The sequence below is a fragment of the Urocampus carinirostris genome, chromosome 6, assembly GCF_059441175.1.
Source record: "Urocampus carinirostris isolate Australia breed hairy pipefish chromosome 6, RoL_Ucar_1.0, whole genome shotgun sequence".
In the NCBI taxonomy this organism is placed as follows: domain Eukaryota; kingdom Metazoa; phylum Chordata; class Actinopteri; order Syngnathiformes; family Syngnathidae; genus Urocampus; species Urocampus carinirostris.
In genome coordinates, this window is record NC_142354.1 from 28,209,515 (window position 1) to 28,236,941 (window position 27,427).

At 38.9% G+C, this 27,427-nt stretch overlaps 1 protein-coding gene across 2 annotated transcripts; it reads left to right on the forward strand.

Annotated features, from left to right (window-relative positions):
- Positions 1–11,321: 11,321 nt before the first annotated feature.
- On the forward strand, positions 11,322–24,767 carry pmela (premelanosome protein a). 2 transcript variants are annotated; one of them, XM_088338596.1, is made up of 12 exons: positions 11,322–11,490; positions 15,376–15,471; positions 15,540–15,686; positions 15,794–15,928; positions 16,907–17,068; positions 17,152–17,436; positions 17,799–18,521; positions 19,811–19,957; positions 20,041–20,143; positions 22,553–22,758; positions 22,851–22,941; positions 24,544–24,767. In XM_088338596.1, the coding sequence occupies exons 1-12, from the start codon at positions 11,427–11,429 to the stop codon at positions 24,686–24,688; spliced, it is 2,304 nt and encodes a 767-aa protein (XP_088194722.1). In that variant the 5' UTR covers positions 11,322–11,426; the 3' UTR covers positions 24,689–24,767. The 2 variants fall into 2 exon arrangements, with proteins under 2 accessions (XP_088194722.1, XP_088194723.1); XM_088338597.1 differs by having other exon boundaries at positions 19,814–19,957.
- Positions 24,768–27,427: the final 2,660 nt, after the last annotated feature.

Sequence of the window (27,427 nt, forward strand, 5' to 3'; positions counted from 1 at the left end):
AACTGCAAAAAAATGTGACATTTTAAAGTGGGAAGTGATGGACCCACAATTTTCAAAATGAAGGTGGAAAAAGTCCCTAAAATGTGGTTGAACCTTTATTAAAGTACACTTAATATTTTAATGTGCAACATTTTGTATACTTTTTTTAATTACATCACATTCTAAAAGGGACAGTGAGTATTATTAGCACCTTTGAGAGTAAAAAAAAATCTCATTTCATCTCATCTCATCTCATTAGCTGCACCGCTTATCCTCAGTAGGGTTGCAGGGGTGCTGGAGCCCATCCCAGCAATCATTGGGCAGTGGGCAGGGGACACCCTGAATTGGTTGCCAGGCAATCGCAGGGCACACAGGGACAGACAACTCGCTCGCTCAGTCACACCTAAGGACAATTTGGACCAGCCAATCCACCTGAAATGCATGTCTTTGGAATGTGGGAGGAAACCGGAGTGCCCGGAGGAAACCCACGCAAGCACGGGGAGAACGTAAAAAAAAATGATTTATAATAATACGCAAAAATAAACGAAACATCATTGATATTTTTATATTTTTGTAGACACTTAAAATGAGGAAAAGGGATACAATATTTATTAACCTTATGCAAAAACGGCTTTACTGACAAAAGTGGGATGAATCAATTAAAATATTATCTGTACAGCCTAACTCAGGGGTCGGGAACCTATGGCTCGCGAGCCATATATGGCTCTTTCTATGAGTACCTGTGGCTCAGAGACAAATTTGATTGCATGCAAATTTTCTCCATCTCGTCCAAAACATAAGCTACTATTCCTGTTCAGATACATGCAGAGGCAAACCAAAGCTAACAACTGCACAGTACTTCGCAGAATATATAGCGCACGTTTTTCACTACAATTTACAGTCAAGGTGTCACAAAAAAAAAACCCTCGTTCTGGCTGTACAACGCTAAATAATCCGTTATATAAAACCTCACTATATTATCTGTCTTCAGTGTTCAGATACCTTATGATGAATCCACAGAACAAACTGTAAATAGGCCAAAACACCGGAAGAGAACTTTAAGTTTTTTGATTGGGTGAGTGGGAGGGATGGGTGAAGCTATGCAAAAAGTGCAAGCACTCCCTCCCATCTCTCGCCCTACGCCGTCTGCGCCATAGATAAGCACATCAGGCTCCCTGTTTGCAGAATGTTGTGACGTTTTTACAAAATAACTGCTTACATCTGGTTTTGAAACCAATATGTATGAAAAAAAGGGTCAAAATGAGTTTAACCGATCTTGAGTAATTGCAAGAAAGAGACAAGTTTAAAGTGGTATGATTGTTGATTTTGGGACACGGGCTCTGGCATTATTAAAGAGTCGACACATGTTCGTCAGACATCGGCCTGGTATTGCAGTACCTCCGGAAACTGTGCATTCGCAATGATCGCAGCAAGGCTTTAAGGCTAGGACCTTAGCTTGGTTTTGGCTGAGAGTAAGAGTCCCAGCTCCTTGGCTTTGTAGCGTATTATGAACTGACCGATAATGGATAATTAATAAAGAAAATAGAACAATAACCCTTAAAAAATCCCTCCCCCTTTTCATATTTTTTATCAAATCATCAAAAATAAATGTGCTGAAGACTAAGCTTTTGTCTGGGGCGCGGGTTTAGAAATTTAGTACATTTGTCTCATAATATATGGTGTGGCTCTTTCCCAAAATAAAATTGATATATTTTGCTTTTATGGGTCAGGGTGGAGACAGGACCCACTTGCGTTTCTCACAAGTTTTATTGGAAGAAAGGGAAAGTGTTGCGCCCACGATCCGGTGATTGCTGGACGGGGGAAGCAGGTCGCTCTGAACACGGAAGTGGACCTTCCGTGGCGAGTGATGGCGATGTCGGGAACGGAAAACGGGTCAGTTGCCGGGACAGGAGAGCAAAAACGTGGTCGGGGTCGCAAGCGAGTCGTAAGCCAGGAAAGGAGAGTAGACGTAGTCGGGGACAAAAAGAGGTCGAAAGCCCGGATGGGAGAGTAAACGTCGTCAGGATCAAAAACTGGTCGAAGCTTGTGGAGAGACGGGAGCAAAAAACAGGTGGGAGTCAGGGTCCAAAAAGGCTTGCCTAGTGTTAACTGAAGTTCGCAGACGGTAGTGGGTACAAGTACTGATCGGGAGCCAATCAGAGTCTGAGGCAGTTGGCGCCAAAGGAGCGGGCACAGGTGTTTCACATCGGTAATCATGACACACGTTCTCAGTTGCACTACACCATTCAGCGACAGCTCAGATTCAGATTCAGATTCAGATCTACTTTATTGTCATTCTAGTACACGTGTATACAGAACGAAATGTCGATGGATCTGACCCCCACAGTTTCCTTCAATGTACAGATATAAATAGAGCTGTATTGTGTTATGGCTTCGTATAGTATTTTACCATAGTGCCGATAGTGCAAGAAGAGTAGCTAACCAGATGTGCAAGATGGGCAGTCAGGTTAACAAGTCAGGTACACAGTAACATTAACACTGTAACAATAACACTGTAAGTACAATAGTGCAGAGAGCAAATGTGCAAGGAGTGGCAGCTATAAAAAAAACTGCCACTAGTGCAACAGTCAGATTAGCAGCCGTTTGGATTTAAATTAACTATATGTTAGATTGACCATTTAACGGTCTAATGGCCAGGGGGACTAGACTATTGCGGAGCCTGGTGGTCCTGCACCGCACACTGCAGTACCTCTTCCCAGAGGCTAGCAGAGTGAATAATTAAAACTGCCCCTTTAAGCACAGTTTAGTAATATTCAATTTTAATAATTTAATAACTTTGAAAACTCATCTTTGTGTAACTCATATCTTTTTTGTGTTGTCATTCTCAATAAGTTCATATTTTGGAACACTTATATTTCTATTGTATTCATTCAAAGTTACAGTGTCTTAAACATAAGACATGAGTTATCATATTTTTTTCCCTCCCAACTTCAGCCAATTGCCTTCCTTACTACCGATTGTAATTCTTCTTATGATCTGTAATATACCCTTAAAAGCTTAACACTGTACCTATTTACTCACAGCAAGACAGACTATGTAGAATAGAAACAAAGACAATTTGTGTCAACAAATTTATTTACCAAGTCATCAACACAAGTCTTTTAGCATCTTTCATACTTCTTTCCCCACTTGCAGGACATTTTACAATTACATTGTCGTCTGCTACAAGTGACTAAGACGATCCGGATGAAAGCCAAAATTACTAATATGGGATTGGTCTAACAAAAAACAAGTTTTTAATTATTTCCCTGTACAGAAAATGTTACATGGCGCACGGAATCTGAAATGATCAAAAAAATCTTTAAGACACGAAGAAAATGTTGTTGACAGGTTTGTGTTTGGTTCTTATGGAGGAGTTCGAGTGCTACTTATTTTAAAGCGATGATCAGAGATAAAAGTACAATGGGATGCAATTGAACAGTATTTTCCTGGAAAGTCCAAAGGCGCGGCTGATGGACTTGAATGGTATGTGCAGTCAGTCAGGTGTTCTGTGGGAAGGATTTTTTTCTGAAATCTTTGGTTAGCACATGAGAGGTCACATGCAGTGCAGCCTCACAGTCTGGCTGGCATGATTGGAATGAGTACTGTGGCTGTGAGTTATGGGGGCCATAATTCAAGGTTGGTGCTAACAATTCCAACTGACATGCCCTCATATAAAAAAGTGAAATGTTTTCCATCTTAAAGACAAATAAATACACTAATAAACATTTTTAAATGCTCTTATAAATAAAAGTGAAATATTTTGGTTCATAAAGGAAAGTAAAATTTGCTCCTCAACGTTTCTGGAATACTCTCATAAACAAGTGTGAAATGCTTCCATACACACTGGTCAAACGTTTTTTTTTTGTTTAGTTTTTTGATTGATTGACATTTCTTTCATTGGTTCTCATATGCAAGGTTACAAATTTCGAAAATCAACAGCTTTGATAAACAATTGGCAGGGGATGAGGAAAAAAAGCCAGAGCTTATCTTGGTCCTGTCCCCTTAACAACCAGAACACTTTTCACATTATTCATGTCATGTAATCATTTTGTAATACGACATTTTGAGTATCATAAATCACGTTACATCATCACACAAGAGAAATAATCATAATCAAGGTGCAAAATATAGATAAGCATAATGATTTTCAACATAATGTGTCGATTTCATGATTCCCTTCCTTTTTGCCCTGACATCTCACCCTCAATATTGATTATTTGCTTTCACTAGTTAAATTTTTCTCCGTTTTTTTTACTTTTGTGAGGGTTCATTTGATTTCTACAAAAAGAGCCAAAAGTCGATTTGGAACCGATGAAACCAGTATAGCTGATTGACTATTGTTTTCCATTTTGACGTTGAGGACCTCAAACTTGTTGGAGAGGTCAGCTGTCAGCTTGCTCAAGACGTTTTCGAGTGTGGCGGTCTGTTGGGATAGGCTGTTGGCCGAGATGGCATCACAGCGTTGAAGTAGAACCTCAGTTGCGCCAGTCTGATCCCTGATCAGCTGATAAGGCATTTTCCTCAGCCGTATCCACCAACTCCACACAAAAACGGCAGCACAAATTCCTCCGATTGTCACGGAGCGGAGCTGGAAACAGGAAATAAGGACTCATTCGCGTAGACGTACTCACGATTTATTAGGGGGAGGATAGGGAGATGCACACACTCGTTTTGGGGATCGAGGGTCGCGGAGTGGATTAGAAAACAAACGGATAAGACCAAAAACAAAACAGGATCAAACGCAGGCAAATTTACAGACTAGGCATTTTTCAGAGCTAAACAGAACTTGCAGAAATCTCACAGAGGGTTCACAAAAATCTCACAGGGTTTAACAAAGTTTAACAAACGCTCAGGCAAAGCGCAGCTCAAAGGAAGTACTCCAAGAAGCAATCAGTCAATGCGTCTCAGCCGGTGTCCATGGCCGGGGTCAATTGGGCCCCGCGGCAACCGCGCCAGTATTCGGCGCCACCCGGCTGGGACCAACTGGGCGCCATGGCAACCGCACCAGACATGACAGAATCCGCCCCTCAAGGGACGGCTCCTGAAGTCCCAACAAAAAACAAATACATCGCCCCCCAGAATGGGCTGATGCTCCCGAGGAGGGTGGCCCCACTTCAGCCTCTGAAAAAGCAAGAACGGGGAGAGGCAGGGGCGGCAGGCGGACGAATCGGAATGGCGGGCGGACGAACCGGGCTGGTAAGCAGACGAATCGGAGTGGCGAGCAGACGAGTCGGACTGGCAGGTAGAAGAATCAGGCAGGCAGACAGGTCGACAAACAGGCATGGCAGGCGGACAGTCGGACCAGTCTGACAGGCGGAGAGGCAAATCAGGTAAGCAGACGGGAACATCAGACAGATCGGGCGTTGCAGGAGAGTCCAACGAGTCCGAAGAGTCGGCCAGGCCAGCCGGAGAGTCGGAGTGACGAGCAGACGAATCGGAGTGGCGGGCAGACAAAACGGACTAGCAAGCAGACCAATCGGAGTGGTGGGCAGAAGAATCAGACAGGCGGACAGGTGAATCAGGCAGACAGACAGGTCGACAAACAGGCATAGCAGGCGGACAGACGGACGAGTCTGACAGGCGGACAGGAAAACCAGGCAAACCAGGCAAGCAGGCGGGAACCTCAGAAAGATCGGGCGTTGCAGGAGAGTCGGCCGAGTCAGACAGGCGAGCAGATGAATCGGAGTGGCGGGCAGACGAATCGGAGTGACGAGCCGGGGAGTCAAACAGACGAGCTGGGGAGTCTGACAGACAGACGGGTATGGAAGGTTGGCCTACAGGCACGGCGTTGATGCCGACAGGCGTAGTGTTGATGCCAACAGGCGCGGCCTTGATGCCGACAGGCACGGCCTTGATGCCGACAGGCGCGGCCTTGATGCCGACAGGCGCGGCCTTGAGGCCGACTGTGACCCCGGACAGCTCGGCGCCAAATCTTCCCGGAAACCCCATTCGAGGTACAGCAATTGCCACGGCGGGCTGGGCCGTGGATCGGATGGGCAGGAAAGGTGACGGCGCGCCTGGAGAAGGGACCCCGGGAGGCGGGGCCGTTGCCGACAGGAGCTCATTCAGCTGACACGACATGAACTCCGTCCGCTGAGCTAATTGCTCCATTTGGCGCAGAATGCTCCGTTGAGTTCTCTCGACCTGCAGTTCAAGGGCGGTGACATCACTGGGCGATCGCAAGACAGCGCCCTCTGTCCGATCCAACTGCTGGAGAGCGTAGGGAGTATCAAGCTTCCCCCAATCCGCGCTGGTGTGAGCGTCTGCTGGGTCCATGTCTGGCCTGAGCGTTCTGTCACGGAGCGGAGCTGGAAACAGGAAATAAGGACCCATTCGCGTAGACATACTCACGATTTATTAGGGGGAGGATGAGGAGGCACACTCACTCGATCCGGGGATCGACGGTCGCCGAGTGGATTAGAAAACAAACGGATCAGACCAAAAACAAAACAGGATCAAACGCAGGCACATTTACAGACTAGGCATTTCTCAGAGCTAAACAGAACTTGCAGAAATCTCACAGAAGGTTCACAAAAATCTCATAGGGTTTAACAAAGTTTAACAAACTGAGCGCCATGGCAACCGCACCAGACGTGACACAAATGACAAAAATGGTCCGCAGATAAACGTCTTCAACATCTTTGACGCCCAGTTGCGTTAAACACAATGGTCTGAACCTTTCCCAACTGTCTTGAGCATATCCGCTAGGATATATGCCTTTTGTACAAGGACTTTCATTACTTTTGTGTCAATTCCACTGAAAAGACAATTTAGAAGTTCCATTTTGGTGGTCTTGTCATAGGAAAGATGAGGTATCAGGCGAACTTTGAAAGTCTGAGTGTCAATTTTCTGCGCTCTGTATTATGCCACCAAAACGTGTACACTTGGCACCAACCGCTTTCAACACCATTGGCAATCGTCATTTTGTTTCAGGCGTCTGGTGTCCGGGGGGAAATTTTGGAGAGAAACGGCACGGCGCCAATGGCATCGTATATGAAACATTTTTTATCATTTTGCCACTCGGTCGCCAAATTGTGTGGGCGGCACTCCAAAAACTGATGAAATATACTCACTAACGGTTATGAAATGAATTGAAAGCCTTAGACCAGTGTGCATGGAAGCATTTTACCTGCGTTTATGGAGGCAATATGTTTGTGAGACAATTTCATTCCTATTCATGAGCATGTTTTATCTATTTTGTTGATCCAAAACGTTTGACCAATGTGTATGGAAGCCATTCAGAGTTGCGTATGACTATCTTTTAGTGAACCAAAATTCCTAATTGGTGTGTGTGGAAGCCTTTCAAACATGATTATTAATGATGTTTGTAAGTGTATTTTACTTCTCATTATGAACAAAAACTGTTAACTCTTATTTATGAGAGCATTTCGATTGCAAATGTGAGAGCCAATCCCGAATTAGGCCCCAGACGGCATCCATTGTGATAACAACCATTTACCATTTTGTACAAACAGAAAACAGGCATTATAAATGTTTACTCCTACTTAGCAAATGACAGGCTTTGCTGTGATTTTGAATTCAAACAGTTGTCCATACCCCCTAAATTAGATCAAATGCAATGACGTTTTCCTGTTTTTTAGTACTGTAAAGGTAGTGTTTATTTTAAAATTGTTTACATTTTATAATAATTTGGAACAAAAAGTTATCACAACAGTTCATTGATTTTGGTGACATGTTACAGGTCTTGTTGAACATATTTGTCACTAGAGCTAATATTAATTTAGGTTAAAAAATATCTCTTAACTATAAAATGAAATACAATTTTATAAAGTAAATACACATAACATGATCATAAATAATTGTTTAAAACTATAAAAAGAACTTGACACGGGTGTCTGAAAATATTTATTGAAAATTAGGATATCGAACACAAAAAATATGACAATAGTCTCTTGGAACGATTTTAAATGTTTTAAAATATGCCACTATTTAAGGTCTCCGAAGTACTTGTGGCTCCCTTAACCACATGGGTCATGAGGGTACCATTTCCTGTGATGTGTCTAGGGCAAGTACAGCCTAGTGGTGCTTATCCCTCTCTAGGTCAACAAATGCTTCCACCCTGTCTCGAACCAGGGCCCGTTCACGTGTTAGGTGAACATGCTAACCACTGCACTTGTACGACATTATAATTCGAATTGAATATCCAAAAGGAGATGACAACATTTGGCTGGACTTTGTTCGAGTGGTATTAACAAAGATTTGTTTTCTTGTGAATGAATCTACGTCAAAAAATTAGATGTGTCCTTATAAATGGAGCACGAGTGTGCTTGTGCGTCTAGCAGTTGTAAGAGTAGCCCGAGGTGGGCATGAAGGTTTCGCAAATTGGCGGAGAAAACAAACGAGTTCTATTGATTGGGCATTTGGCCTTTTTTATCTTGTGACACGCATGCACACATAGCTAAAAAAGTCAAAAGTCTAGGCATGAGATCTTTTGTAAAGTTATCATTTGACTCTCTTACTCACTTGGAACATTTACTCGTATATTATACCACAGTTTGGACTCAAGGCAGCACAGTGGCGCAGTGGTTAGCGCGTGTGCGGCACAGTTCTGAGGTCACGAGATCGAACTTTTATGTGTGGAGTTTGCATGTTCTCTCCGTGCTTGTGTGTGATTCCTCCGGGCACTCCGGTCTCCTCCCACATTCCAAAAACCTTCATGAGAGGTTAATTGGCCGGTCAGAATTGTTCCTAAGTGTGAATGAGCGACTGAGTTGTCCGTCTCTGTGTTAAGATAAATGGTGCAGATAATGAATGGATTGAATTTGGACTCACTTTCTTCTCTCTGCCGTGATTCATTTGTAGAGGACTTGAGATTGAATATTTAACAATACAGTACAGTAAACCCTCATTACTGCAGGGGTTACGTTCCAAATGGAACTCGTGATAGGGGAAATCATCCATCTATCCATTATCTGCACTGCTTATACTCAGTAGGGTCACGGGGGTGCTGGAGCCCATCCCAACCATCCTCGGGCAGTGGGCAGGGGACACCCTGAACTGGTCACCAGCCAGTCGCAGGGCACACAGAGACAGACAATTTGCTCGCTCATTCACATCTAGGGACAATTTGGAACGGTCAATTAACCTAATATGCATGTTTTTGGAATGTGGGAGGAAACCGGAGAGCCCGGAGGAAACCCACGCAAGCACGAGGAGAACATGCAAATTCTATACAGGAAGGTTCGATCTCATGACCTCAGAACTGTGCTGCACAAGCGCTAACCACTGTCCCATCATGCTGCCCAGGGGAAATCAATGAAGTAGAAATCTTTTTTTTTTTACACAAATGTTTTACAATTAAATTATGTACAATGCATTGAAAGACCTAATACTTTTCAAAGGCCCAAACACTTGTTTAAAAAATAAAAGCACTGTACAAACATTTTTTTCATTTTACTTTTATTTAAAAAAAACTTCTGACTGTACCGTCAAATAATGATTAGTGAGGAGACTGTTTAGCCAATCAGAATTGCAAAACTCAATGCACAATGCAAATCCTTGAAATAGCGAAACCATGAAAAGTAAACCACGTTATAGCTTAGTTATAGTTTACATGTTTATAGTTTAATATTATATTTCCAATTATATGATAATAGACGATCATTCGTTTTTCCAAAATAGCCAATTTTTTTACTTTTTGAATGTTGCCTGGATTCCTTCTACTGATTATACCTTATTGCTTAATGAGGAAATAACTTCAATTTATCTCAATCAGGCCATGTTTGTGTATTCTGACTGTGTGATAAGTTACATTTTCGTGGTTTTATAAGATGATTTTTGTCAATACACATAGTCCTACATCACATTAAGTAAGGTTTTTAAGACAAAACCTTTTTTTACCAACAATTTACGTGGGTGTTTAAATAAAAGTCATATCCTTTGAGACGTAAATATCACAGAAAGAACATAAATGATATGAAAATTAATAAATTTTAAAGGTCATAAGAGCTATTCAACAAACTGTAAATGATAATTTCAAAAGGAATTTAATTATGTGAACGATTCTCACATATGCCTGACACGCTACATACGTCGAGTCGGTAATCTAGCTAGTGCCAAACACGGTGAGGCACATCTTGGGTAATATTCTCCAGCGGGTTAATATATATCTAGTTTTATCTGCTTGTGGGTTAGTGCAGGGAAATACATACTTATTATAATAATTATTATAATTATTAATTATTGATGTTCAAAGGATATCATGAAAATCAAATGCTGATTACCTCATAGAAACATCAATACGTGCAGTCATAATCAAAATTTAAAATTTGAAATATTTTGAATTGTCATATTTATGAAGTATTAAAGTTTATTGTCATATGACTTCACTATTTTTGGATTTTAGTTTTCAAAATCATAATGGGAACTTTCACATCGTGTTATGAGTATAACTAATACAGTTAGTACGTAACATATTACTGTCATGTCCTGCACGGTTGTCATGGCACCCAGCTGGCCCCGCCCCTTGACACCGGCTGAGACGCATTGGACTGATTCCTCTTGGAGTACTTAAACGCTCCTTTTGGAACTGCCCGTTGCCAGATCATTGCTTAACCTTGTTGAAAACCTGTTCATGCCTGTTTGACCTGAATAATGCCTAGATTGTAATTTTGCCTGCCTTTGAATCTGCTTTGTTTTATTTTTGGTCCGTTTGTGTGTTGGACAACTTTTCTTTCTCAATTAAAGTGACAGATCGTCTACGCAATTGAGTTCCAACTTCCTGCTTCCCAATACGTTTTGTGACAATTACTGTGATTGCCGAGTGAGGCATGCACTTATTTTGCCTCCTGGCGAAGGGCGATAGTGAGACCAAGGAACAATAGAATAGTGATAGCAATGGCAAGTTAGCAGCAAGTCAAGCCATTTAGTCAATTTTTTGTCGTTGCATGGACATCCATTGATGCTTATATTTAACAGGAGCTGCATACAGGAATGTTTCTTTTTCTATTTTACACTCAGTATATTGCTTTCTTGATTGACTAATCATATGATGAATAAGATCTAGGTTTATTTATTAGTAGGTCTGATCGTGTCTCAGGAGACACAAACCTTACCACATGTCACTGTTAATTACAGTGAGTTTTAAATGTATGCAGAGGTCAACAGATAGTTACTAGTCCTGATGCAGAAATTTCAAATCTCAAAAAGTAGGAAACATTTAGAAATCTTTCAACGGGGAGAATATGCTTCCCTTTATTACAAACAAACATAAAAAGTATTTCATGGGTTCAGAAAAAAAGGGCGGTACCTCAACCAGCAGTGATGTCAGAAGCGAGAAGAATGTTTATGCTAATTCTTGTTCACGAGCTACTTAAAACAGTCTGAAAATGTTTCCAAAGTCTCTGTGGGTGTTGCATTTGAGTTTCCGGAGCGGTTGGTAAGGTTCTTGGAGTTCTGGGACGAGACAAAAAACCCAAGACAGGATGAAGACTCTGGCGCTCCTTCTTCCACTTATGGCTCTGGCCTTGACATCTACCACTGCACAAAGTAAGGCATGCATGGCTTTTTCAACACAGAGTTTGCCAAAGTTTTGCTAAAACATTTTGTGACAATAAAGACTCTTCTATTCTATTCTATTCTATTCTATTCTATTCTATTCTATTCTATTCTATTCTATTCTATTCTATTCTATTCTATTCTATTCTATTCTATTCTATTCTATTCTATTCACAAGTTGATGTTGCTCCTCAGTGAAATTAGACAAGGTAGCAAGTGTTGTTAATTACCATGACTAAAATCCTTTACACATCATGCTTGAATCGATTACAAGATTGTGACTTTACTTAATTAAATTTATTTGGCTCGTCAAATTAACGGGGTCAATATGAATATTTCACACCTTGTTTCACACTGTCATAGCAAAAGAAGAAATAAGTGGTAGATATGCTCTGTAGCTTGAAAGCCATGTAAAAACCTAAAAAAATCCACTTAAAATTTCATAAGATTTCATTTGATTTATTTCAAGTACATAAGATTTTCAAAAGGGGCATTATTTTAGATTCCTAGCACTTGCTTCCCTTCTAATGATGGGTAATTTAGCTCACTTCAAAGAGTATTTATTAATTTACCTTCATGATTTTTAGATTTTTTTGATAAAATCAAAGGGAATAGATTTTGAAATGAGTAAATTTATCTGACCCTGAAAATGCCAATGTATTTCGGTCATTTAAGATTTGCATTAATTAATAAGAATTATCAATTATTTGATTTCACAGAAGCAGTAAGACATAAAGGAAAATAAAATGCAGTAATAATGTCTAGAAGTGAACAAATTGATACAAATAATCTGGAAAAATATTTTTCATACCCCTTTTTTAGTATTACTAGTTTTGAATAGTTAAAAAAATGTAGCAAGATGTAAAAAAAATGCAATGATTATTAGAACTAGTAACATATGATAAATGTAAATAAAAATGGGATTAAAATACAAAAAATGGTTTGCCATTTGGTTTTTAAATTTTTTTTGCTACAGTAATATCTTTCCTAATTTATTAGAAAAAAACAAGTTAAGATGTAATAAAATGTAAACAATTAATGCTTAAAATGATTAGTAAAAACTAGAAAAAATGTAAATATTAATAAAAATTAAAAGATATAATGATTTGTAAAAATAAAATGTTCCTGTATGCATTTTGACTTTTTTAGTTTTGCTTCTTTAAAAAAAATAATACATTTCTTATTTTACAAGAAAAGGGTTTAAAAATCATATAAAATGAATGCATAAAAAAGGTTTGGGAAATAATACTGTACTTAAAAAGAAATAAAGAAAAAATATATCAATGAAGATTGCTTTTTGGGAGGTGGCTGTGTCAAAGTCTCCACCAAACACTCGTTATTAGGGGGTACTTGTCCAAAATATATTTAATAGGAGTGCATCAGTAACAAGGTTCACAAACTATAATCTGGAGGTCCATCAACCACGGTTTATCTAACTTTAAACAAAATGCACGCATGCATGCACTCAAGAGCTTGGGACCCCTCATTCCTGCAGGGGAGATTACAAGTGCTGCTGCTCAGCTGACGGTCACATGAAAAGGCTTGAGGGGGATTGGGAGTCGTGTGATTTGCACGGCCCCAAACCTCAACTTCACGTTCTCCTTTGACTCCATAAGCAGGTGTATGGCCACATATACCGACATTAGGTGCAGAGCAGGGCCGGTTTTAGCTTCAGAGTGTCTTGTCTCTCTCCCTTCCCACCAACAACCACATATAAACATCTTTCAGTTGTTAAAAATAATAATTCAGTCATTTAAATAAGTAATAAATTATAGAATAGTAAATAATTAATCTAACTCAGTGTTCTCAAACGCTAGCTGTTTTATTACCAAAACGATAAGAATTCAGTATCATCAAAATCAGTATCAATTCTTTTGTTTTCTTTTATATTGAATGGTTTATAGATAATCCATCAAAATGTGATGTTAATGTTTTCAACTGCTGAGGATAAAATACATTACTATCAGAAAACATCGGTGCCAGGGATCAAAAGGACAGGATGATTTTAAGGCAGTCGAATTTTACCGATGTTGTTTTTTTTTCCCTTTTTTATCATATTTGAGCCGACACTGTCCTTTATTAAATAAAAGAGAGTTTTTAAAATGCTATCATTTTGGGGGGTGCTAGGGTTACGCCCATGGTGCTGTACAACAGAGTATACTAGAGTATCCCAAAAAAGTATACACCTGTTGATATTACTTCGCCAAAAAACTTATTTTGTTTTTTATTCTTATTCAATTATTATTTCATTCAACTTCAAGAGTTTGATTTTGGATTAAGGATGGCGCTTACTGTGCTTCGTACAAAAACGTTCTGAAAACATTTTGGAAATGTGAAAATAAAGCTGAAGTGCAAAGAGTTCCACGCACAGATGCCCCAACACTTCAGCTTTATTTTCACATCTCCAGAAATTTAAGGTTTTTTTGAACATTTTTCTGCTATTCTTCCTAAAAAAAAAGTCAAATAGTAACAAAAGTTAATTGGCTATTTATTGTTATTATTATTATTTTTATTATTATTATTAATGATGATAATAATAATAATAATAAGAAGAAGAAGAAGAAGAAAAAGAAGAAAATAATAATAATAATAATAATAATATATGTATTATACACCCTGTATATTAGAATAGAATAGAAAAGAAAAGAAAAAAATTGAATGGAATAGAATTAAATTTAATTGTCATTCTTATTATTATTGTCATTGATCACAACGTAGTGTAAATTGCAAAACAATTGGACATAGCACCCCAGGATAAACATGTTATAAAGGACGTAAACGGATATCATGCAATATATATATATATATATATATATATATATATATATATATATATATATATATATATATATATATATATATATATATATATATAGCGCCTCCTCTTGGTTACTAAAAACGTTGTTCATTAAAAGAAATCAATATTAAATAATAAGCAAAAATACGTGAAATACTTTTAAATTAAAGTTTAGAAGATACTCAAAATAGGGAGGGAAGACATCAAAATATTTTGAACTTGCAAGAAGGACATGGAGAGAAGCTATCAGATAAAAAAGTCCAACTTGTTCTAAAGGCCCTCCTTTGAGCCCTTTATTTTTATTACATACCCTTGTTTGCAAAAGAACAGCATTATGATTTGCTGAGAGCGACAATTATGTAATAATCAAAACAAAAAGACAATGCACAATAATAGTGGCATCCGGTGAAATATCCCCTAGAAAAAACGTTTCAATTATCATGTAAACGAGCATATTTCTAAATACTCGTAGGTCGAGAAATTTTTATTTATTTTATAGAACGTGAGCCTTACATACAGGTAACTAACAAACTCAATGTAAACAAAAAGCTTGGGAAAAGTTTTGCAGTAAAATGACAAAAAAAATCATGCGGTTGGGTCAACTTAGTCTCAGTAGTTTGTATTCTTCCGAGTGCTTTTTAGTACTTGTTTTCTGTTGCATTAGACAACACAGCGACATCTACTGATCAAATATTACACATTGCCCTGTAGAAGCTAAAACATACTTATTAGAAGGATCGGCGACATCTAAAATGTATGTTTGTAGACTGGCTTAAGTTGTAATTGCATCACAAAAACAGTACAAAAAATAGCTTAATTATAATGGGAGCGACGTATTTCGAATATAACGGTAAAAATAAAGAAATGTAAATATACATTCTTCTATAAATAGGCAAGGTGTTTTTTTACAGTCCCGCGTACTCATTCAGGGTGGTGATGACTCTGTAGAAGAAACTGTCTCTAAGTCTGTTGGTAGGGTCTGCCAGAGAGCAGAAGGTCGGATCAATTATATGAGAATACAGTATATGTGCACTTTTATTAGATTAATTTAATCTACAAATTAATGTTTTTTCTTCCAGAGCCTCGAAGTCAATTTACACGTTACCGCTCATGGAACTCCCGTATGTATCCAGTGTGGAAGGATGGAGATCCAAGGTTCAGAAAGTGTTGGAAAGGTGAGGGAGATCATTTGGGGCTCAAAGGGTTCTGAAATTCATCGAATTGTCTTCTTCATCCGTTTCAGGTGGCCCAGTTTCATTTGATTTGAGGAATGACGCACCGACACTCGTCGGAGCTAAGTCGACTTTTAATATTGACCTGGTTTTCCCTGGAAACCAAACGGTGCTGGCCGATGGACAGGTGGTCTGGGAACGCAACTGCACTGTTGATGGTAAACCTGCCATTGTGTTTAGGTTACCATAGATTTCAATCACGTTGAATATTCTTCCCAAATTTTTTTCCTTCTTGTATCGATTGATTTTGTAACTTTTTTTGCAGGTCAGCAATATCAAGCTGGCCAGGCTGTGTATCCAGAACAAAGCAATGCATTCAATGGGGTTTTTCCTAATGGCAAACCTTTTGCCAGGACTCAAGAGAGGAACCCCCGCTACGTGTATGTTTGGAAATCGATGGGTAAGAAAGATGAAGTTTTGAAAAACTGAAGTGTCAACACTAGTTTCGGGGGAAACAAATGACCTTACACATTGCGATATCTGACTTGAACTTATAAAAATTGTTTAGAATTGTTTAGATATATCTCAAAACACTACTTTCTTAAGCACTATAACTTCATTTTTCAAAAACAGATTAGTTTTGAAATGTTGGTCAATACTTTGCATTCACACTATGGCATTCAAAGTAACTTAAAACTTTTTTAAATAGTTTAAAAAGGACGATGTCATGCAAATATTAAATATGAATATCCAATAAATGAAAGTCATGTCATCAGGAAGTATTGTTACTTAAAGGTTGTAGTCATTTTGCATGTTTTGAAGCTACTTCTCCCACACAACTAATTGAAATTACCAGGATTTGTCCTTACACAGAGCTTGCTGATGAGCTTATGATTCAAATCAGTAGTGGTGGAAAAGAGAAACCATTTATGCATTCAGGTTTGGAGGTCTATATCCTTTATCACAGCTGATTCAAATGACCAGCACCATTATCAAAGTTTAGTGATGGACCAATCATTCGATTTAGCAGTGTTGGAGAAGAAAGCTTCAGAATCAGGCAGCAGAGCTGATTCAAATAAATAGGATTGTGATCAAGCTTGCACACCACTCTGATTAGCCGATCATTTAAATCTGCTGTGTTAGGGAAAGGAAACCTTTAGAACTTCCGGAAACAAATAAAACCTTAAGAACTTCCAGAAATGTGGACCTCATGAATGATATCTATCTGCCTACTTACAATCTTACCAACTTAAACATCCATCCATCCATCCATCCATCCATCCATCCATCCATCCATCCATCCACCCATCCATCCATCCATCCATCCATCCATCCATCCATCCATCCAATTATTACCAACCCAAAATAATTGCAAATTGGTTACACCAATAAAAGTGGTTCAGCACATTTCATATATATTTTCCATTGAATGTTTCAGGGAAGTACTGGCAAGTGGCAGACGGGCCATCCTCTTCGCTCACAATCTCAACAGATGACATCTCCCTGGGCTCCTACAGCATGGAACTCGTCATCTATCACTGCCGCGGAAAAAACAGGTTCATCCCCCTTGGCTATGCTTCCACGATCTTCACCATCACAGGTGAGCCTTTTAACCGTGTTCTATTTGTATACGTTATTTTGAGTTTCAATATAACTTTATTATCATATCTCTCCATCCTCCAGACCAAGTTCCCTTCACTGTATCCCTGGCTCAAGTCAACGACATAAACCAAAACGACTCAAACTTCATCCAGAACCGGGCCGTCGCCTTTAACGTCAACCTTCACGATCCCAGCCAGTACTTGAGTAGCGCGGATATCAGCTTCAGCTGGGACTTTGGAGACAGCACCGGAACTTTGATCTCAAGGGAGCGCACTGTCACACACACTTACCTCACTGTCGGGACCTTCAAACCACAAGTGGTCCTGATGGCAAGCATCCCCAATGGTTGCGTCAACCCCCCTGCAGGTAAGATTTACAATCCAGAACTGTCTGCAATTTCGGGTCAACAACATGATGGGTTTCACGGTGCACTAGCTAGGTAGTCGGCAAATGGCTTTTTGCTGCCTTTTCAAAAACGTTTGATAATGGAAAATGATATGGTTTATGTAAGAGAATAACCATGACACAAACATTCTTACCATGTTCCAATAAATGTACGTATATACAGTATGTGTTGCCTTCCTTATACGGTTAATATGAAGCTTTTAATTTTTTGTGGCTCCAAACTTATGTTATTTTTTAGGTGTGGGAGGGGGGTATGTGTGGCAAATATGGCTCATTCGTACTGACACTGTAAAAAAAATGTTCTTCTTCTTCACCATCTTTAGTTGTTACGCCAGCATCCGCCCTTGACACTGACCCAGCTGCAGCTGATGCACTAGTACCTGACGCTGTTCCAGTGGAAGCCACTGTGGACACCGATACCACAGAGGCTGATGCCACGGAGGTTGACGCTGCAGATGCCACAGAGGTTGATGCTGCAGATGCCACAGAGGTTGATAATGCAGATGCAGATGCCGATGCCACGGAAACCGCCGCGGCGGATGCCGACACCACGGATGCCGGGGCCACAGAAACAGCAATTGACGGAGGTGCTGAGGAAGTCGAGGCCATTTCAGCAGCACCCGCACCAATCGACGCAGCCGTTGATACAGCTGCAGCTACTACCGCCCCGGTGGAGGACACTGCCGCAGAGACGACCACCGTCGAGCCCCTTGAACTGGCAAGTGAAGACACAACACTGGTAGAAGATGCTGCTGTGGCTGAAGCTGCAGAGACAGAGCCCGTGGTAGATGCAGATGTGACCGTTGAAGAGGAAACAGAAGCCCTCCCTGAAGAGGTTGACCCTGAAGTTACCGTTGAGGCAGGAGAAGTTGTGGTGGATACTGCTGCTGACGATGCCGCGGAGGTCCAGACGGAGATGGAAGATGAGAATGTTGCTGTCCCGGCAGCCACAGAAAGCACTACTGAAGAAGAAGCGGCAGCTGATGCTGAGGCGGAATTGACTGAGGCCGACAATGATGTTCCTGTTGCTACAGCAGCTCCTGAAGGTGAGGTAGAAATACTATAAAATCGCATAATTATAGGCATATTAGGTATTATAAACTTACATAGATAAATGAAAATACATCTAAAAAGAATCAATACTAATGACTCTTTCAAAAACTATATAGTGATGCATGTTTGGTTTGATTGCTGAAAATATTTTTCTGAGGCCACCTGCTGCCATCCCTTTCAGTGTGGATGAGCCTCCCTCGAGTCCCTTTCCTCACATGGTTAGTCTGTACCTTGCCATAATTGTATTTATTTTATAATTTAATTTGTTTTATTATTAATTTGTTTTTTATTTTATTTCAACCATTGTGTGTGTTTGTGTATTTAGTGTTCTGGGTTTTTGGGTGGGGAAAAAGGATCGGATTTTATTTTCTTACTATACATAAACATTTTTATACAGCAGATTGAGTGGCAATTAATTTCCTGAAAATTGCTTTAAAATAAAGTTTTATTTGTTTTGAGTGCCATTATTAGGTAAAATGAGGTAGGGTAAAATCATAAAAATGTTCAAACTTAATATAATATAGTAATAGGCAAAATTAATCGGCATCAGGTGCATAACTTTTATTTGTTATGTAGCCAGACCTTTTTAAAGATGGGTTCAATTTGTTAAAGATGATTAATTAAAAATGAATCTCCTTTGCAGATGTCCAATATTAAAAAAAAGTCAAGTCATGTTTATTTGTATCGCCCTTAATCACATGGAGTCTCAAAGGGCTGCACAGACCACAGACTATTGCAAACTACAGACTACTATCACACTATCCCCTGATCTCAAACCCACATGAGGGCAAGGAAAAACTCAAACCTCCAACCAAAAGGGAAATTAAGTAACCTTGAGAAGGAACCGCTGTGAGGTAATCCCCTTACATGATGACCAGGCTTCAATGGATGTTGCATTAACAAACAATACAATTAAAAATAAAATATAAAATAATTCAAGTATAAAATAAATTTTAAAATAAAAAATTAAATAAAAAGTACAGCATGACCAAGTATGCAATGGATGTAGCATTAGCAAACAATACAGAGACTTTGTCAACGTGAAATATAGGTCATTCATATGCTATAGAATATAAGTTTGTTTAAGCCTAGATTTAAACATTCCATTGAGGTTGCACAACAGAATAAACTTAGATCTAAAAAATCCATGTGGCTGGTATATGCTATGTTAGAATTGGAATATTGTTGGCCTAAAGCCATTCCACTCTGATCTTTAATCTTTCTAAATCCCCACAAATCTACAACTATACAAATGTCACCTATAAAGCAATTTTGTTTTCAGCAGCTGAGGAAGGAGAAGTCCAAACGGAAGTGGAGGCTGATCCTGCACAAGTTGCCCTCGTGGTTGTGAAAAGACAAGCACCTGAACTTTCTGCCGATTGCATGGTCTACCGTTACGGCTCGCTCGCCACCTCTGTCGAAGTCATCCGTAAGTCATGACGCTTGTCAGAAATCGTGGCTGAATGTGAACAGTGTGCTCATGATGCCTTCTCTTATTATCATTTCATGCAGAGGGTATCGAAAGTGTTGAGATTGTTCAGATGTCTAATGTTGTGTCACTGGCAACTGAGCTGGTTCAGAATGCGGTGGATGTCACTGTTAGCTGTCAAGGAAGGTGAGTATTGTATTTAACTGCATTAGTTGTCATTGATAACCGAGTAGTGAAACATTGCATGTAACAAGATTACTCACGCTATTCAAATGTAAACTCTTAAAAAAGAATTTAAAGTCAAGTTTATTTGTATAGCCCTTAATCACATGGAGTCTCAAAGGGCTTCTCAGAACACAGATTATTGCAAACCATAGACTATTATTACACCATCCCCTGACCCAAAACCTACATGAGGATAAGGAACAACTAAAAAACCTCAACATGAGGAACATGAAGAAACCTTGAGAACCCTTCTCACATGCACATGAGGTAATTCCCCTTCCATAATGTCCAGGCAATTTCATGTTCCAATGAAAAATAATACACAGATATTGTGAACGTGAAATGAAGGTCATTCATAAGTTGTAAATACAAGTGTCTTTTAAGCCTAGATTTAAACAGTTCCGCTGAAGTTGTATATTGAATCTCAGGGGGCAGAGAATTCCACAACATTGGAGTCTGAATGGAGAATGCTCTCGAACCTGCGGTTCTCTTCTTGGCTAGTAGACCAGCATTTTCAGAGCGAAAGCTCCAGACTGGAACATAGGGGGAAATTAGATCCGAAAGATATGAGGGAGCAAGTCCATGCATTATTTTGTATACTACCAACAGAACCTTAATATCACATCTTAAGCTAACAGAGAGCCAATGCAGGTTAGTTAAAATCGGGGTCATGTGATCAAACTTTATTGCCTAAGTTAAAAGCCCCACTGCAACATTTTGTTCCAGCTGCAGGCTCTTGATTTTGGACTTCGGGAGACCGGAGAGTAGGGCATTAAAGATAAAACAAGATAAACAACTTGTCATGATAGACTGTCCAGATGCATTTAACCTGTGCTTCTCAATCTTCTTTTTATCAAGACTTACCCCACGTTTTGGATATTGACAATGATAACAATCAAACATGTAAGATTTTATATGTTTATTTTATATATATATATGTAATGATTTAATAAACATTAAGTGAAATTGCTTAAATATTCGGAACAAAATATATAACATCTGTTCACTATCCTTCACAAAAAAGAAAATGAAATGAAATGAAATGATCTGCATTTATATAGCGCTTTTCAAGTCAATGACTTCCCAAAGCACTTTACAATGTGCTCCACATTTCCCAATAGCGGCCTTGCAGCCATGTAAGGCGCTAACCTGCTTATTGGGGGTATTAGGGGTTCAGTGTCTTACCCAAGGACACTTCGACATGTAACACGGACGAGCCGGGATTCGAACTGGGATTCGAACTGGGATTCCTTGATCCCAAGACGAGCGCTCTACCTCCTGAGCTACTGCCGCCCCAAAAGAAAATTAATACGGGTGACTATAATACTCAATTATGTGACTGTTCTAGACCTTCTGTAAAAACAAATAAAATGGCAGATTATTTTTCATTTTCAGTTTTTCTAATATCGAAAAAAATGAATACAGGTAAAAATAGAGTTCCGTAAATAATACAATATAAAACAATAATAATAAACCCTTATATGAACTTTACGCAATTTAAATTGACACTGTGTTATATTTAACCACTAGATGTCGCTGTTTTGTCTAATGCAATAGAAACTAAGTGCTACAAAGCACATGGAAGAACACAAAACATGGAAACTCCAAGTGACCTAACCACAAAATTTTTCTTCTCATTTGTATTCCCAATTTTTCACAAGTATTTTGGTTTTATAATTAAAATAGAGGGTGTTTTTTAAGTGAGATTTTTCTTTACCACTAAATAATACACAATGTCCCTTTAAGAACATTAATTGTTAAAACTAGCACAATTACAAAAAAATCAAGATCATTGAAATTCTTTGCAATAAGCGGCCACTGATTTTCCATTCTAAACCAAAAATGTCAAAATGTAATAAAACATAAATTGCATTTTGAATGCTGCATTTATTTGCATGACTTCTATTTCCCGGAAATAAATGGAGTTCCTTTAGGTGCCTCCAGGGGTACATATTCAATATATTGGCTAAACCAACAGCTTTATCAACACTTATTTTATGCCTCGGGCCTGCAGAACTGATTGAAAAGGCTTTCAGGTAGATCTCTGACCCTGTCAACAAATAATGGCTGAAATGTGATTGGGTAAATAGTTAAATATGAAAGCACACATCTGAAAGCAGCGCAACCATAGGAAAAGCAAATAAAGAAAGCTGACAATTTGGGATTATTCATAGACAAAATATAGTTAACACCACATGAATCAGATATTTCTTAGGCAGGCAGAGAAGGCCTTGAAGGCCCTGACGGCCCACCACTGATGTCAATAAAATGCCAATTATTTTTCAAACATGGTACAATTGTTCAATAATGTGAACGCCAACCGAGCCAAAACGTAGGAAATATCGTTGAACCTAATGATCTTCTCATCAGTTTACCAAGCGAAGTCTGCACAGTGGTTTCGGACGCCGACTGCATCACGCCCGTGGAAACTATTTGCAGTGCTGCTGCTCCCTCACCCGATTGCCAAATGGTACTTCGGCAGTTCTTCAACGAAAGCGGCATCTTCTGTCTTAACGTTTCCCTGACCAACGATGTCAGTCTGGCAGTGGCGAGTGCTCGTGTTAACGTGGCAGTAGGTGCGTAAATGTAACTCAATCGTAGATTGGATTTGGTACTTATTAGTGTACTCAATTGTGAACTCATTTGTGTCATTTGTTTTCCGTCTCAGCCTCTGGCGGTTCCCCAGCTGGGACTGCTGCCATCATCCTTGGTGTGATGGTCTTGGCCTGTGTGGTGTGCTGCGTTGGTTTGATGTACAGGTAAGTGTTTAGGTTTTGAGGTTTTAAACTTCAAGAATAATCCAAAATAAATACATTTTATAAAATATGCCAATATTAGTAATGAGTGGACTGATCCATTACTTCAAATAAAATGACCCATCTTTCTGTTGTTTTTTTACAGACAATCCCTAAAACAATTACAAACAGTGTTACATTCTTTATTATAACAAAAAATGGGTCATTTTCTTTAACAAACAACCACGTTTGCCTTATTTTGTTAAAAACAAGTCCAAAAATTGATCCTTTTAGATTTAAAATCCCAAAATAAAATATCATTTTTCACGTAAAGGTTTACTTATATATAATAGAAAAAGCATTGTGTTAAATTCGACCCTGGAAATGGAGTCATGTTTTGGAATACCCAAAAGTCAACTTATTTTTGGCTGTCTTTTATATTAATCCCCAAAATCAATTGGGCCTTTTTTGAAGCAAACTTACAATGTCTGTAAAGATAGTGAAAATATATATATCATTTTGTTCATAATAACCCCAAAAAATTGGATCATTGAGATTTAAAAAAAAAAACTCTTCTTTTTCTTTTTTCCCTCTTTCTTTCTCTCTCTTCCTCCCTCTCTCTATATCATTTTCTTTTTCTCTCTGTCTATCTGTTTTCCTTTCTTGTATTTCACATGTCTTTTGCTCTCTCTCTGTCTCATTTGTATCACTCTCATTTTCTGTTCCCCCCACTCCACTCCATTCCATTTATTTCTCTCTTTTTGTTCACCCCTCTCTATCTCTTTTCAATTTTTATATTTTTCATTCGCCCGGTCTCTCTCACTCTCTCTTTGTCTCTATCTCATTCGCTGTCTCCCTCTTTCCATATTATTTCCTTTCTTTTTTAGTCTATCTATTACACTTACTCTGTCTCACTTCCTCTCTCCCTCCATCTATCCCCGTCATTATTTCTGTTTTTTGTCTTTTACATGTATTTCGCTTGATCCCTCACTTTCTCTCTGTAACTCTCTCATTCTCTCTCTCGGTCTCATTTTCTTTCCCTCTCCTTATTCCTCTATTTATTTTTCCGTTTTCCTGGTTTCTGTCTTTTTCTCTTTTTCTGCCACTCATTTCCTCTTTCTCTTTATTCTCTTAGCTTTCTTCTTTTTTTATTTTTACAAAACTTTAAAAATTGGAAAGTTGTGTCAAATTCATTTAAGTAGTTAATTGGTCAATTTTAATCTATTTGGGGTTGTTTTTTGACTTTCTTATTATAAAAGTAAATGTGCTGTGTCCGGTAGCGTTTTGCCCACATTGGACCAGAAAGTACTTGTTTATTTTATCCGGTTTTAAGCAGAGGCTTTAGGAAGTGAAGTATTTCACGCAGCTGAATAAAAAAAGCTGAATTAATACTTAATACTATAATTGATGTGTACCCACTATCCTAACCACACAACAAAATCAAAATACTCAAAAAGGATTGCATCAAGAAATACTGAGCATAAAATATAAGGGTAACAACCTCTAATGGTATTTGATTTTTATCAAATTCTCTGGCTTAAACCGGATCAATGCATACATTACAAGCAATGTTCTCATGTGTAATGTAAAATCCCATTAGCGTCTATCCATATTTGCTTCAACCAGGCGCTTCAAGCAGTACCAGCCCATGAGCGAAGACAATAGCGGCGGCAGCTCGGCTGTAACATCAGTTCCTTTGTTGCTGTGGAACTTGCTGATGCGACAGTCGCCCGGAGAGAGCCGACCACTACTTCAGGGGAGAATTGTGTGAATAAAAAGGCCCCCATGCCTGATAAACATATATTCTCCTGTATGCTCTGTGATCACCTTGAAATAAACATGCCAACGAATACTAATTTCCATTTGAAAAGAGCTCAACGATGAGGGCTTCGGGGGAATTTATTCTGACTCATGATATATGTAAAAACTGGCCCGTATGTTTGGTCTTATTGTATATAAAACCCAAAATTTTAAATCATGATATTCTCATTTGTTTCCAAAAGTAATCCCTTTCCACATACCACAAAACAGACATGACATCCTGAATAAAGTGGAACTTAGTTATTCGAAAAAGTGATCTATTTTTGTCTTTCTCAACAATTAACAATTAAACAATTAAAATTTGTAGGGCCAACTTATATGCATAACTACCAGGGCTCAAGAACTTTTGTGATTAGCATAAAGGGCAATTTTATATATTTATATATATATATATATATATATATGTATGTACAACAATACTAAAATTTAGTGTTTGCATTTAGGGGGAAATATTGTCATCGAAAAATTGGCCAATTTATTTTCTTTGCATTAATTTCATTGTTCACTTGCTCAATCGCCCGCGACTGGCTGGCAACCAGTTCAGGGTGTCCCCTGCCCACTGCCCGAAGATAGCTGGGATGGGCTCCAGCACCCCCGCGACCCTACTGAGGATAAGCGGTGCAGATAATGGATTGACGGATGGACTTGCTCAATTGTGTCTTCCTTATGTTATATACATGGGACACTTCTTCTAAACTCATTAGAACAACCATATCCAATGTGCTGCAATAATTTTGCTGAGAGATAATAATAATAATTTCCTTTGTATTGTCATTCTTTGTAACAATGTACACAGAACGAAATGTCGATACACCTGACCCGTTGTAGCGAGTCGATGCAGCCGCAGCCAACAGAGGGCGCCGCCATTATACCAATTCGGTATGTCTCGGCCGAGGCGCGAACCAGCGACCTCCCAGTCTCAAAGCGGGCACACTACCATCTAGGCTACTGAGATGGGTAATGAAATGAAAATAAATGTAAAAGTAAATGTTTTTCTTTTTTTATGGCAAGGTAAGATGGTCCTTAGTAGTATGACTCTTCCGTATGACAACTAAGCAGTATTGCGTACGGACAACATGCCATATAGCAAAGGTTGGCATTTTAGTCATGCTTGTCACATGACACACTGGGAGGTTGGAATATAGCTGACATCAATGTAGGAAAAAAATGCAATTAGGTGGATGAATCACCGGAATACATATTGGTAATAAGAAATGCCCTTTATAACGTAAGCAAATCGCATGAGTCTGTTTGCTAATTATCTCCTCATGTCTGATATCATTGCTTCGAAGATAATTTAGATGCATATGTCATCAAAGATTTTTAAAGCTACTTATTGACCACTCACACTGTTTCTTAATGTTCTTTTATATGTGAATTGCTCAATATGTTGCAACGTTTTGCATAACTCTGTTTTTAAAAAAATAATGCAGCCACTTATAATTGGCCTCATGGTCTCAATTTATAACTACAGCTCTCTTAGATCATACGACCACCTTGCATTGCTGGCCATTTTTTGCAACACAGACAACGTCAGCTCGGATAAACCTGCATGTTAAAACAGATACATTTCTTTCATTCCAAGAAGATTCAATCAATATGAGAGAGGTACATTGATTTCCATGTCTGCCAAGACCAGATTGTAAAATGTCTGCTTTTAAAGCGGTTATCTAATTTAAAGCTTTGTCCGTTTACCATGACCTTTATGCTCTCTATAAGCTCTCTTGTCCTTCAAGCCAATAGCATTGCTATGTCCCTAAGTTGCTGATATCTAGATACCCTTTAAGTTATGAAACCCGACACACACACCACGAGTGGAAATGGAAACAGACATTGTAGCCTGATCCCGTCGAATATTGGATTTATGGTTCCTTCGGGCTTTCTCTGGGAGGCGGGATGATCAATCTATAATGGTAACATCTGGCAAAGGGTTGTGTTACTGCTAAAACTGAGCCTGATCCCTTCCAAAAAAAGATCATTAAATGTGCTGTTTTTAAATAAATGCTGGTTCCAGCCTCAACTAAGTGTGAAATGCTTCAAAGTAGGGCAGATAGGAACCGTAAGAAGGGTAGGTTTTAACACAAAAAAGAAAGCGGAGAAAAGGAAGTAGGTGTCCTGTGAGCAGAGTGAGTAAGGATATGGGGGGAGGAACAGCTAAACCACAACGATGGTTAATTAGATTTCAGTGAGTAAAGATAGAAATGGACCATCTACAACACATAATGCCAGACCTTGATCGTAGAAGGCATGCAGGAGGAGACCGAGCAGAGTAAGATTTTTTTTCCAGTTAAGTGTGGACTCTAAATAAGAAGTGAAATAGCATACATGGTGTAGGTATTTTTGTGCACCTGCACACTGAAGAAACCCAACACCTGCTCAGATATGTAATGAACACATTTTCTATTTTGCATTGTAGGGCTTTTTTATGCTCTGATCATGATGCGGCGCTCCCAGTGATCACTGCGCAAGTTAAGCATGACGTCAACTTTTGGCTGGAATGGCAGCATTATAAATATGGCTATAAAGAACACATAAACACACACATAAATGCACCCAAGCTCACATATCTCACATATTTATCGCAAACAGTTAAATAACAACCCATTAATCCAGCCAGAAAAGTGTGTCATATATATATACATATATATATATATACACACACACACACGCACACACACACACACTGTGT